The sequence below is a fragment of the Desmodus rotundus genome, chromosome 6 (genome assembly GCF_022682495.2).
Source record: "Desmodus rotundus isolate HL8 chromosome 6, HLdesRot8A.1, whole genome shotgun sequence".
Lineage (NCBI taxonomy): Eukaryota > Metazoa > Chordata > Mammalia > Chiroptera > Phyllostomidae > Desmodus > Desmodus rotundus.
In genome coordinates, this window is record NC_071392.1 from 26,846,941 (window position 1) to 26,861,204 (window position 14,264).

At 39.3% G+C, this 14,264-nt stretch overlaps 1 protein-coding gene across 2 annotated transcripts in view; it reads left to right on the forward strand.

Moving 5' to 3' along the window:
- Positions 1-13,716, forward strand: part of COL28A1 (collagen type XXVIII alpha 1 chain) — a 151,515-nt gene extending 137,799 nt beyond the window's left edge. For both annotated transcript variants that reach the window (XM_024577166.4, XM_053926548.2), the window contains exons 34-36: positions 9,771-9,948; positions 11,407-11,583; positions 12,701-13,716. In XM_024577166.4, coding sequence (XP_024432934.2) covers positions 9,771-9,948; positions 11,407-11,579 — 351 coding nt within the window. In that variant the 3' untranslated portion in view covers positions 11,580-11,583; positions 12,701-13,716. The remainder of the gene's footprint in view (positions 1-9,770; positions 9,949-11,406; positions 11,584-12,700) is intronic.
- The last annotated feature ends 548 nt before the right edge of the window (positions 13,717-14,264 follow it).

The following is a 14,264-nucleotide window of genomic DNA, read 5'->3' on the forward strand; positions in this document are numbered from 1 at the left end:
TGTGTCCCATTCACAGCCTAAAATTGTGCCTCAGTAAATACATACTGACCAAATGAATGCTATACCAACTGTTGGAGTAAAAAGTCTAAAGATTTTCTTCAATGAAAGTCATAAATTATATTGTTATATAAAAGACCATATACATTAAAAAAAGGTCACTGTTTCAATTCTTGGTCAAGGCACATACCTGGGTTGCAGGCCGGGTCCCAGGTTGGAGGTGTGTAAGAGGCACCTCCTGGATCACCAATGGATCAATGTTTCTCTCACACCTTGATATTTCTGTCCCTCCCTTCTCCTCTCTTTTAGAATACATAAAATCTTAAAACAAAACAAAACAAAACACTTGTTTTCTTTGGGACTAATAATGCTGACACTCCGTGTTCCTTTATTATTTCTGGGTTTGGCCAGTTGGGCTGAGATTTCCAGGATATAAATGGGAGTAGGGCAATAAAATCAAGTAAACATTATTCAACCAGACCAACTGGTAATAACCATAATGATTCATTAAGCAAATTGTTTTAATTTCCTGCATGAAGGCATCTTTCATTATTCTAAATGCATTAATAAATAATGTCAACAATGATGAAAAATTGAAAATGACAAAATAAATGGAATACTCATGGATTAGAAGAATATTGTTTAAATGTCCCTACTACTCAAAGCAATCTACAGATTTGATACAATCTTCATCAAAATACCAATGTCATTTTTCACAGGACTAGAACAAATAATCCTAAAATTTATATGGACCCATAAAAGACCCTGACTAGCCAAAGCAACGTTAAGAAAAAACAAAACAGTTGGAGTTATCATGCTCCCTGATTTTAAACTATACTACAAGTCTATAGTAATCAAATCAGCATGGTACTGGCATAAAAACAGACACATAGATCAATGGAATAGAACAGAGAGCCAAAACATAAACCCATGCATATATGATCAATTAATCTATGACAAAGGAGACAAGAATATACAACTGGGAAAAAATGACCTCTTCAGTAGTGATGTTGGGAAGACTGGACAGCTACATGCAAAAGAAAGAAACAGGACAACTGTCTTACACCATATGCAAAAATAAATCACAATCAGTTAAAGACTTGAATCTCTTTGACATCAGTCTTAGCATTATTTTTTGGACCAGTCTCCTCTGACACAAGCAACAAAAGGAAAAATAAGCATATGGGATTACATCAAGCTAAAAAGCTTTTGTACAGCAATGGAAACCATCAAGAAAATGAAAAGGCAACCTACTGAATGGAAGGAGATATTTGCAAATTGTACACCTGATAAATGATTAATGTCAAAGATATATAAAGAATTTATGCTACTTAATATCAAAAACAAACAATCTGATCGAAAATGGACAGAGGACTTGCACAGACATTTTTCTGAAGAAGACGAACAGATGACCACAGGGCACAGGAAAAGGTGCTCACAGTCACTGATCACGGGGAAACGCAGATCAAAACCATGTGAGACACCACCTCAAACCTGCCAGAATGGCTATTATAAAAGGATTAAAAAAATAACAAGTGGTTGTGAAGAGGCATAAAAAGGGGGATACTCATACACTGTTAGTGGGAATGTAAAATGGTGCAGCCCCTATGAAAAACAGTCTGGAGTTTCCTCAAAAAAAAAAAAAGTTAAAATAGACAACCATACAATCCAACAATTCCACTTCTGGGTATTTATCCACAGGAAATAAAAACAGTAATTTGGAGAGATATACGCACCCCTATTTTTACTACAACGCTATTTGCAACGGTCAAGGTATGGAAACAACCTGAGTGTCAACTGATAGATAAATGGATAATGGAGAGGTGAGAACTACGTACTGTGGAATATGACTCAGCCACAAAAAGAATGAAGTCTTGCATTTTGCAACAACATGGATGGGCCTGGAAGACATTATACTGAGATAATTCAGACAGAGAAAGACAAATGCCATATGATCTCACTTACAGGTGGAATCTAAGAACAAAACAAATAAACAAAGCAGAAACAGACTTTCAGATACACAAAACAAACTGGTGGTTATCTGAGAGGGGGAGGGTTAGGGGGCAAAATAGGTAAAAGGAATTAAGAGATAAAAACTTCCAAAAAATAAATAAAGGTACAAACTTTCAGTTATAAAATAAATAAGTCATGGAGATGCAATATATAGCATAGGAATGTAGTCAATAATATTGTAATAACTTCATATGATGACAGATGGTAACTGGACTTATCGTGGGGATTATTTAGTTTTATATATATTTATATTAGTTATCTATATGTTTGTTACATATATATAAAACAAATATTGAATCACTGCGATGTATACCTGAAACTAGGAATAGGGTATTTTATATCAATTGTATGTCAATGAAAATTTTTTAAAAATGTTTATTCACTGGAGTTGGTCTCTTGTAAAAATATTCTAGACGCCCCCCCCCCCCCAACACACACACATACACACAAAAGACTAGAAAGGAAAGAAGCCCTATCTATCCTTTCCATAAAGCTTTGTTTTTCATATTACAAAAAATTGTCCTCTGATTGCAAATAAGTTAAATAACTAGCAGCAGAGATTTCTTCCTCTCCGTAGAAAGAAGGCTGTGGGACTCCTATGCAGAGAGCTTCCATGGCAAACCAGTGATGGCAATAACCAAGCTAGCGTAGGAAAAGTCCCTCTGGTCACTCCTGGCCCAGGTGGAGAGATGTGGTGGAGGAAAAGGAGAGCTAGGGGTCTCCACTTTCTCTCTGTTGTCACCCTGAAGTGTAGTTCAATGCTAGCCTTAAGTCTAGAGTGCAGGATCTGCATCTATGGAAGAAATGTACATTCTATATCAATGTGCATTACACAAAATGAACCCAGCAGGTTAACTTTGCTGGCTGTCCCACCCTCTCTTGATCCATCCACTTACTTTTAGTGAGACCCCATCCCTGGTCCCCACTTGCCTCATTTCTCCCCCCCTCGCCATTACCACACAAGCTGCTCAGAGAGCTCCATCTCAATTTTCACTCTTGCTGTTCCTCCCATCTCATCCTCTCCTTTCCCCACAATTCTCTCTCATTCGTACTCTATTTTGAGATCCACCCAAAGAAAGCCCCTTCTGATAGTGAGGCTCCTCTGGCAGTTTTTTTTGAGAGCTGGAGCCCTGGGCAGGTTCCAACTTGACATTGGAATTAGATGGGGTCCTTTGCCCCAAAACCTGGTCCTGGGCTCTACCCTCAACTCTGAGGGCACAGCTTTTAGTCCCCTACCTGCACTCTGAGGCCCATTCCCTTCCCTTCTCTACCAAGCCCAGGACCTTGCTTCACTGTTGTGCTCTTTTCTGCCAATATTTCGGACTCCTGCTCTGTAGTCAGTAAATGGGCTTCAGACTCTCCCATCTAAAACATTCCCTAACCCTCCTGTAGTTCACATGCCCCTCTTTCTACTATCCTATCTCTTTTTATATAAGATTATTCCACAGGCCAGTCTCTGCTGTTGATGTCTCTCTCTGTCTCTGCCTGTCTGTCTCTCTCTCTCTCTCACACACACACACACACCCTCAGCTTCCCTCTCCCTCTGGCTCTCCCTTTCAACTCCTTCACTTCCACTCACTGGGGATACCCTATGAAGTCAGGCCACTGCCTCCAATGTGGCACTGAAACTCAGCTGGAAAAGCCACCACCAACCTCCTAATTGTCAAATCCTTATTGCCACATTCTTACTTCTTTTCTCTTTCACATATAACCCCATGCCACTCATTTCTTTGATGTTGAAGGTTTTCTCTCTCTCCACATCCTCTCGCCCTTCTGAGCATTCTCTTAATTGCTTCTGGGGTTTCTCTTTCTTTCTTTACCCCTTAAATATTAAATTTTTCTGAGATTTGTCCTTAGCCTGTGTCTCTTCTTCCACATTCTCATTCTCGTTTCTAAAGCTAACTACTCCCCAGTCTGCCTCCCCAATCCAGACCTTTGTCCTGGGCCCCAGGTTGACATTTTTGATGGTCTCTGCACACTTTAGTGCCCACAACATTCAACATGGACCATGTTCACAGTGCTGCTCCTCCAGATCCCCACCCCCCCCACCCAGACGCGCAGTCTCACCAACCAGCCAGGCACCTGACAAGAAACCTGGGACACCTCTAGCTCTGTTCTTGCTTTACCTTCCACAGTTGTTGGTACTGTCCTCTTTGGTCTGATCATTCCTCTCTCCACTCTCTCCACTCCATTCTCCTTATCCATATCTCTACTGACTCATCACTTCTTGTCAATATGGCTTCAAAACACTGGCCCCATCTCTCTTTTCTATATCCCATTCAGTTCATCCATTACTTGTTGACAGTATAATTTTATTTATTTTTTACTCATAAAAATAACATCATTGAATTATTTTTCTTATATGTAATTCCATTTGGGTGGAATTTTCTTCTTTTAAAAACTTGATTTATTTTTAGAGAAGGGGAAAAGAAGGGAGAAAGAGAGGGAGAGAAACGTCAATGTGTGGTTGCCTCTCACAGACCCCCTACTGGGGACCCGGCCCACAACCCAGGCATGTGCCCTGACTGGGAATCGAACTGGCAACCCTTTGCTTCACAGTCTGTTGTTCAGTCCACTGAGCCATACCAGCCAGGGCTGGGCTGAATTTTCTTAATAATCTATTATAACATGGTATATATTTGAATTTGGTACTAAGCCTCCATGACAGATTAGGAAAAATAACATAATATTTCAGTACGTCTATGTTTTCTCCTAATGTCCTACTCAAGTAAAATGTAGGTTGCTCAGTCAGATCATACTCACTATTAAATGAAGTAGTCTATTCAAAGGCCATACTTCATCCTTTCAAATGACATAGACTTTTCAAACTTTCAAAACACTTGGGACTGAGCCTACTGTTAGTTTACTGTCTCCACTAACAGGGAAATGAGGTGATTTCCTGAAATTAGACTAAATTACTTATAAATGTCCTTGACTAAGCCACATATACAGATATGATCATACCAGTCAATATAATTTATTGTTTTAATACAAGTAACACCCTCTTATGTGGTGGCAAAAACAAAAACAGAAACAAAATTCAATTCTCTTTCATAAATTCTACTTAACAACTAATTCTTAGCATTGCTATGTGAAGATGTTGTATAAGCATCCTATATTGCCAATAATAGACTTATTACCTTTAAGATGCTCCTATCCTATGGTGGAAAGGGGAAAAAAAACAAAAACATTGCAAACTGTCTAGAAGAAATATCCCAGACCTGGAAGTCAGGCAATGTGGTAGTCTCAATGCTGAAGCTAAATATTTATCTTCTTGGCTCCAAAGTTTATATATTTTTTCTGTTGTATTATTTCAGAGATTGGGATGTGTCTAGTTAGTATGTTGTGGTCTTTTTAAAAAAGACTTTAAATGTATAGTGTTTCTCACAATGAACGACATCTTAGAAATGAAATCTGGTACCTGACATTGGGCGGAGGATCTATTTCTTTTTTTTTCTGTTATCCTCACCTGAGGACATTTTTTTCATTGCTTTTTAGAGAGAGGAAGGGAGGGAGGGAGAGAGAGAGAGAAAAACAGGGTGCCTCTCATATGCACCCTGACGGGGGATTGAACCTGCAGCCTAGCTCTGTGCCCTGACCACAACATTTGGTGTACAGGACACTCCAACCATCAGAGCCATGCCGGCCAGGACTGAAGCACCTGTTTCTTAAGATTTCCATTTCCTAATTTATAAAATGAGGGATTGTTACCAGAACATTCTTCCTTTTGTAAAAGTATATGATTAGAACAATCAAAAACATAATGTGGCCAATGCCACAAACATTTACTGGGCATTATATGAATGTATGAGAGGGTTTAAACAAATAAAATTCTGTAGTTTACCCTCTAAGAAAGCTGCAGAAGAACAGGGGAGATGCAGCCCCAAAACTCAAGTTGTCCCTGAGAGTCCTCAGCAACCTTAAATGCAGATAAAGAACATTCAGGTTAAGTATGTAAGTGCTGAGAGCCCTGGCAAAAGAAGTGCTATCACCCGGAAAGGGTCAATCCAGGTCAGAAGCCAGGGAAGCCAGGCACCTTGCAGGCACTGGCTGCTGAGCCAGCTGGCAAGGGCAGAATCCCCACAGCCCGCTGGGAGAAACTTCCACCCGCACTGCTGGGAAAAGCTAAGACTGAACACATGGGCCAATGCAGATGATCATTTGCATTCGTGCAGAGAAGACATGAGCTCAGATTGGAAGAGTGTGTCTGTAATAGATGCAAGATTCTGTGTAATGAATTATGAGGGGAATGTTCGGAAATCAGAAACCAAATGGCCTTTTGGAATTGTGTAGAGCCTGGTTAACAATCCTCCTTTGGGTCATACATTCATGTTCCTAGGATGCTGCTCAAAATCTGTTTCCCTCCTCTTAAACATCTGCACGAAGACTGAAAGGGACTGACGACACATTTGTTCGTCCAGCTGCACGGAGCAGCCCTGGACTTCACATGCCCCAGTCTCCTGTTCTTTGTCTTTTCACTGTGCTGAGCCCCTCCCTGAAGCTGGGACCATCACTCTCCTTGAAGGCAAGCCAGTGTGATGGGAGCGGAAATGTGTGGAGCTGGTAGGCAGGCTCCTGTGTTTAGGCTTAAGATTCATAGAAGAGGGAATACATTAAACAAACATCTGAGTCCCCACCTCCCAGATGTAACCATTGTTTACATTTGTTCACTCACCCTTGCTTCAAATAAAGTTCAAGTCCTTGCTTGTTTTAAGTCTCTTTCTCCTCTCTCCCTGGGGAACCACTACTGTGAATATGGTCTGTATTTCACCAGTCAAGTTTGGGGCTGCTTAACTCCCACTTTTAGAACTGGAAGTTATGTTAGGGTCTAAGCTTTTCTTATTTTAAAATGATGATATTAAAGCCTAGAGGAATTAAATAATTAATCCAAAGTTCTTCCCCCTCCTTCTTCCTCTCTCTTTCCTCCTCCCTCTCCTTTTCTCCTCCCCTTCTCCCTCTCCCATTCTGAATTTATCCAGTGGCCACTATTTGCTTATCTATACTATAAAGACTGTAAAAAAAAATAAATAAGTAAAAGGAAGGAAGGAAAAAATAAAAGAAAGAAAGAGAAATGTGGTGTGGCTTAATTTCTCTTATCAGGAAAGGGATGTTTACACATGGGAAACAGGAGTGATGCAAGACAGTATAGGACTAAAGGTTAACTTCCATATGATCAGGGCCAAGTACAGAAGCCTTAGAAGGTACGACGCACCATCTGGGAGAGGGACGTCAGTACTGACTGGGTTGCTGGGGAAGGTTCTGCGGCTGGGGACCATGGCGGGTGGGTTCGTTTTGAGCTGGACGCAGAATGAAGAGGAAGGAATGAATGAAAGGTCACGGCAAGGTGTGCTGGGAGTAGCGGAAGCTGAGCTTAGGAGAGTGTGGAGGAGACAGAGTGTAGCGGGGCCATGTGTCAGCTGAAGAATTTTTTACCTCACAAATTGGTAATCATCTCTTTTTTTCAACCATAGTGTCTAATAAATGGTGATAGTTTAAGAAAGATACTTAGTAGTGAGAATGCAAGTTGCTAAAGCTTTTTTGAAGAGGACTTTGTCTCAGAAGCTCAGATATATGATTACTTTAAGCAGTAATCAGCCTTGTGGTTTCTAACAGGAAAAAAAAAGCAAATAAACTAAATGTTTTAAAGGGCCATTGTAATTAGGTATGTTCTATATTTAAAATGGTGTATAGGAGTCACAGTAAAATATATGGAACCAGGATATATTAAAATTAAAAAACATAAAAAACCAAACATAATCCAGTAAATTTTTTGTTACAAAAAATGTGCACATAGCAAAAAGACTGAGGGGAAAAATGCACCTGAATATTAACAATGATTATTTCTGGGAGGTAGAATCAATCGCTTGTGACTTCTCTTTTCTTCTTACCGCTTGTTCAGATTTTCTAAAATCCCTTCGATGAACATGTCTGCTTTTGTAATAAGGGAGAAAATTGTAAAAGCGGCAAACCATAACAATTATGTATTTTTAAAAATAATCATGGATCCAAGAATAAACTTATTCTCATTTATGAAAACAATTAATTTCACTGGTTCTAAGAACCTGGGGTGCGATGCTCTCGGGGTCAGAATTCCCAAACGATGATGTGGCTGAGAAAGAAAACACTCCAAAAGCATAAGCGGAAAAGAATAGCTGATGGGGCCTTAAGACTTGAGTAGTGTAAGGATTTCAAGGCTGAGTTCATCCCTTTAAGAAAGCCATGCTGTCCAGGGCGCTTCTTCAAAGGCACGGTCTCACTTGAGAGGTAGTGTCCGTGCAATGTCCATTGACATTCTTAGGTTTGATAAACTATGCCTCAGGCAACCTTCTCCTTTACCGTATTTATTTTGTCTGCAAAGGAATATGTGCAGAAAAAAAGAAAACCCAACAATATTTCTCTCCTGAAACAGGCATTTCTCAGATGTTTGCCACTAGCTTACCAATAATTTGGGGGAAGCTCCTTAATCATTTGGAACTTCAGAGCCCCCCTCTAGAAAATGAAGTGCTGAGAAAGTTTTCCTCTAGCCTTAAAATTCTCTAGTTCTGTGATTATAATTGCCATATGTATACACAAACCATTCCGAAAGAAATAGGAATGCCAAATGAACCAGTTTTACCTCCATTTGTACCAAAAGTTGTGTTTTGGGGCTAGTGAAAATCCACTACTGTATTTGAATTGAGTATCCATTTATATGCGGCTGGTGACCTGATCAGTTCCAATGGAAATATTTGCTTTGATTTACTTGGTAGGACTTCAATTACTGTAAATATGTACACACCAGCAATGGACTTGATTAGCATTCCCCCCATACTGGTGTGCACTCGAGTGCATACAGAACCAGAAGCAGTAGAACAGCTTCGGTGGCAGAGAGCAGCGAATGACGACAGCTGGCTCTGGTCACAGGATGACAAGAAACACAGGTGAGATAGCATCAGAAATGACCTTTACCTAGTTCACAGATTTGCCCATTTAAATACATTTTGAAAATGCAAACTGATCTAAAAATAAATAAACAAGAGGGGGCCCTGTCAGCATAAATGACCATCCTGCGCCAGGACTGAGATGAATAATCAATTCAACTCCATGTGGATGACAATTACATCTTTAACCCACAAAATTTGCTTTTGAAATTATAATCCTTTGTTCCTTAGCTAACACTTAACTTGTTAGAAGCTAAGCATCCTGTAGTATTTGACATGTGCTGGGGTCTGGATAACAGGATGAGATGAGAAGTGATTGCTGTTGTTTTTATTTTAGCCTATTATTGGCCTTGCCACCCCCATTCCCATTCTCAAAATTGGTTGAGTTTGGATAGGTATTTTGGAATAAACTTTTAAAATTTCTAGTATTAGGAAATAGAGAGGAAAAAGATCATGAAAAAATGGTGAAAGAAATTAATGATTATCTTCTCTCCTCATACCAATGACTAAGAATGAAGATAAATTCCTCCCAACCTCCCATCTTCCATGGCCTACACGTGGACCCCTCTGGAAGGCTCAGCACAGAAGCATGTGTGCATGGGAAGTGTGTGTGGGTGTGTACACATACACCCACATACAGTAGTAGGAAAATCCATAATTTAGGTATTCAGAGAGCATGATGTAGAAGAGGGGCATCATTTCCTAAGGTTTTATTAAAAGAATTAATATTGGAGAGTTGGGGGAAGCAGCATGGTGAGTCTTTCCTTAAATGTCCCCAAAAGCAAGCTCACATTCTTGACCTGATATCACCAGAAACAAAAATGTGAACTTTTTGTGTAGGTCAGTACCCCCGGAGCCCAGGACAAAGAGAAGGAGTCTCTGGAGCCTACTTGGGCTGACAGGCTGGCCACCACCCTGGGGCCATTGCTCAGCATCCCCGAGGATGAGGCAGAGGGGCCGGAAACAAGGACTCCCAGTCCCATTTTGAACTTAGAGTTGGAAAAGTTGGTGCACAAAGGTAAGATATCTGTGGATCAGATGCTGCATCTGCGTGTGAAGAAGGCACAGAGACGATCTCTGAAACCTCCTTTAGAGACAATATATTTTGATTATAAACAGTGGGGGACAAGAGATAATTTTCATTTTATTATATATAAAATTGAAAAACTGACTGGCTGCAGAACAACCCTGCAAAACTTTTAAAGCTCTTTAGTGTTTGTTACTATTGTTTTTCATGTGAATGTCTTTACAGAGGATTGTGTTCTCATGTTTGCCATAGTCCCTACCACTCCCTATTACTTACACACGGCCTTCACACATATAGACATTTGAATTTTGAACCCTAGATTGTAGAAGAGGAAAAAGAGCTAGAACCTAGATTCATTAACATATTTTCTATGGAATTAACATCCACAGAAATTAATCACTAGGTACAGTTTCTGAAGAACATGCCAGGAAGACAATACCCTTGCTTAAAAAGATTGGCTTGAAAACAAATTACATGATACCATTTAGTTATTGTTTTTAAGAGCAAAGGTAGTGAAAATCCACTGCTCCTTTCCAATTGGCTTAAGGAGTGTTCATTTAGTTTCAGAAGTAAATGAACTGAGACATACTTCAAATCTAGGGAAATGCTTATGAGAGATGGGGGGAGCGCTGGCTTTGATACTGAGAAATGAAGCTTATGACACATAAACCATCTCACAGAACACAGAAAGCAGCAAGTGTCTACTTGGGTTTTTTGTGGCTTCTCTCTTCCCCAGGTAAGAAATATGAATAGTAGCACTAAAGAGTACCGTAAATAAAAAGGGATTTAACAAAGGATTTATTGTTGTAGCTTTTCTTTGCTTTTTTACAGTGGATGTGTTCCCCAAACTTATTTGTATACAGACATAAAAGGTCATGTTTTTATTTTCCTACAAGAGCTCCTCTTTATAGAAGAAAATTGTGATGTGAAGGAGAGTAAAAATTGTTTTACTTTTTTTTGTAACTTAAAGAGATCTTTCTTTTTCAGGGGCACAATGGCATGTGAGTGCAGTGGTGCTTTCTAGAAACAAACTAGAAGGGAATGTGTACAGAAAGCCAAAAATCACCTTCATTCCAAATATTAATTTAATTTTTGGTCAATTGTGAAGTAAATTAGGAAATTCTATTTTTCTCCTGTCAACTAATCCTCACAAGAATATTAGGCAATGAAGGCTCACAGTGTTATGCTTTCAGGGAAATATGAATTTTTAATGGGGTTTCATGAAGATGAAAAGTTTTTATGTTCTCAAAGGACTGTATATTTAATGGTGGAGTTTCAGGTGGTGGAGGAAATGTTTGGGGTGTTAGAGAACTCTTCTTTCACTTAGAACAATATTTTCCTAGTTGGTATGTTAGTGTGCATGGAGAACAAATTTTATAAAGCTTTTATTTTTCACCTTTTCAGTGAACGAAACACCTATAACAACACACTGTCCTTTTCTCTACCTAGACCCTAGATGTTTAGAAGACCTAAAGCCCGGAAACTGTAGTGAATATGTGGTCCGGTGGTATTATGACAAACAGGTCAACTCCTGTGCCCGCTTTTGGTTCAGTGGCTGTAATGGCTCAGGAAATAGATTCACCAGTGAAAAACAGTGTCAAGAAACCTGTATTCAAGGATGAGCCGGTAAGTCCGCCTGCAATGACACAAATCTACACGTCTATCAACAAGTCTAGAAAGAACCTTAATAATCTCAACCTATTCACCCAACACAAATACAGCACCATATTTGATTGTGTACTGAGTATTTACAGTTTATAAACGTAAGTGAATCCTGATAACCACACTAGGATGTGGATGTTATTAACCACGTTAACAGGTAAAAAGCTGAGGCTCTGAGTTTAGTAATCTGTTAACAGTGACCCAGCTGAAAAATGGCAGCCCTGAGGATTCGACTCAGAGCCGTGAAACCTCAATACATAGGTTTTAGTATCTACTTCACAACCTGCAATGTGGTTCTGATTCCCGTTCATTCCTGTTCTATGTATTGTGTCAGATTAAACTCCTCCCCCAGCCCAGCCCCCCATTCCTCACTGATCCCCTGGTCCCATCTACCCACTTCAGTCTCCCAAACCCCTCACAGCCATGCCAGTAGCAAAAGGTAGGTAGGTGGTGGAGAAGGACTTGGGGATCAGATGCGATGGGAGTGTGTCTGTACATAGGAGGCCGTAAGATAAAGATAGCCTGCTTGAAGGAAACCAGCTAGACGGAATGGTTCTGAGAAATGGGAGGTGCTGGGATAGGAGGTGGAATGGAGTGGTTAGGTTTTTGCCCTACTTGCTGTGAAAGTGAATAAAAAACCAATCTGAATTAAAATGACTTAATTCAAATGGATTAACAGCTGTCACTCTGCACTCCAATGTGTTTGGTAAAAAACCTTTACTGTGTGTTAAAACTATATATTGAAAACAAAAATTGGAATTTAAATGAAGGAACATTTCTCATCCTTCCTTTGAAACATGTAAATAATGACTTTCAATTCTAGAAGGATAGAAAAAGAAGGCACTTGACAGCCAGGAACTACTTAAAACCCACATCCACTCGTGAGGAGGGCATTTTAAAGAGAGGCCGCAGGCTGAAAAATGAGCCACCAAATTGAAATATGACCCAACAGAGCAATAGAGAACTGGCTGTGTCACTTTACAATAATTCTGTGACACCCAGCCCGGGAAGGTCATTAGTTGTGAGTTACGCTCAGACAGCACGTGTATCTGTCTCATGGCACCTTTTCCTCTCCTTTCAGGCCTGTGACCCTCGTTCAAGGTCAGTGGCACACACAAAAAAACAAACACTCAAGGAAGGAGGTGCTGGAAGAAGAGCCGTCTCAGCAAAAACAATTTTGTGCAGTTTGATTAAATTTTTATGATGTAATATTTGATACTACAAAAGAATATAAGCAATATACTTGTCAGTTTAAAAATATTATCATAAGATGAACACCAGTGAATACTTCACACAGAGAATGACCAAGCATGACCAATTCCACTGGAGCTTCCTGTGTACCCCTCCACCATCCTGGCCCCCTATTTCCTGTCAGGGATGATTCATCTTGAATTTTGCGTTTACCATTTTATTTTGCTGTTGTATTTTATATATAATTTTACAGGTAAAACCATATATATCTCTATGTATCTCTAAACAATACACAGTTTTGCGTATTTTAGAATGTTATAAAAATGGCATCATACTCGAGTCTTTGCAACTTGCTATTTTCATTCAATATTATAATTAATCCATATGTCTTACCATATGCATTCCTAAAAATATCTAAATGTGTTCCTATAAATTTATTATTTAGGCATTTTGAGCTTTAGAAAATTTGTTTCACAATATATAATTCTTTGCAACTTGGTATGTTATTACATTATAATTCATTTGCTTTCACAGTTGTATATTTGTGTGAATATATCATATTTAAAGACTGTCTTGTTGATGATCGATTACACTATTTCTGTTTATTTACTTATTTTTTTACCGGTTCATGAGCATTGCTATAAATACTCCTATGCACGGCTTTGGGTGCACATTCACCAGTGTTCTTCTAGGATACATACCCCAAAATAAAATTGCTGGGCTTGCAGAACATGTAAACATTCAAACATAGTATATCATACCAAATCAAAACATTTTCCAAAGTGTTTGAAACAATTCATTGTCAACTCTCACCAGCTGTGTATAAGAGTTCCTTTTGCTTGATATTCTTACCAATACTGAGTATTGTCAGATTTCTTCATTTTGCTAATACTAGGTACAAAACGATATCTTGTTTTGGTTTTACTTTCTCTGGTGACATTTTGCCATATTTATTCACCGTCTGTGCTGCTGCTGCTTCTGTAAAATGCGTGTTTATCCCTGGGGAAGAATTTTCTGTTGGACTGTCTGTCTTTTCCTTGAATTTTGGGGAGTTTCTTATATATTCTTAAATCAAGTTATTTGTTCATTATTCGTGTTACCAATATCTTTGCGGCTTGTCTTTTTCTTTACTCTTTTTTAAATCAAGAGACACTCTTGATTTTAATGCAGTCTCAAATTTAACTATTTTTTTCCTTATGGCTAGCACTTATTTCCCTTGTTTATGCTGATCTGCCTTCTCAGCCACCTTTCTTGGCTGGGAAACTCCCCCAAGACAAGAAATGTTTGCTGTTCGGTGTCCTCTCTCTAGATTTCCACCTTCATGGCACCTTGGTAATTTCTAGGTGGTTGTTTTTTGTCTTTTTTAGTTGTCCTCAGCATGAAAGTGGATCTGAGCTACGTAGTTGGCCATCACCATATTTTATTGCTGTGGGATGGGAGAGTTAGGGTATTTT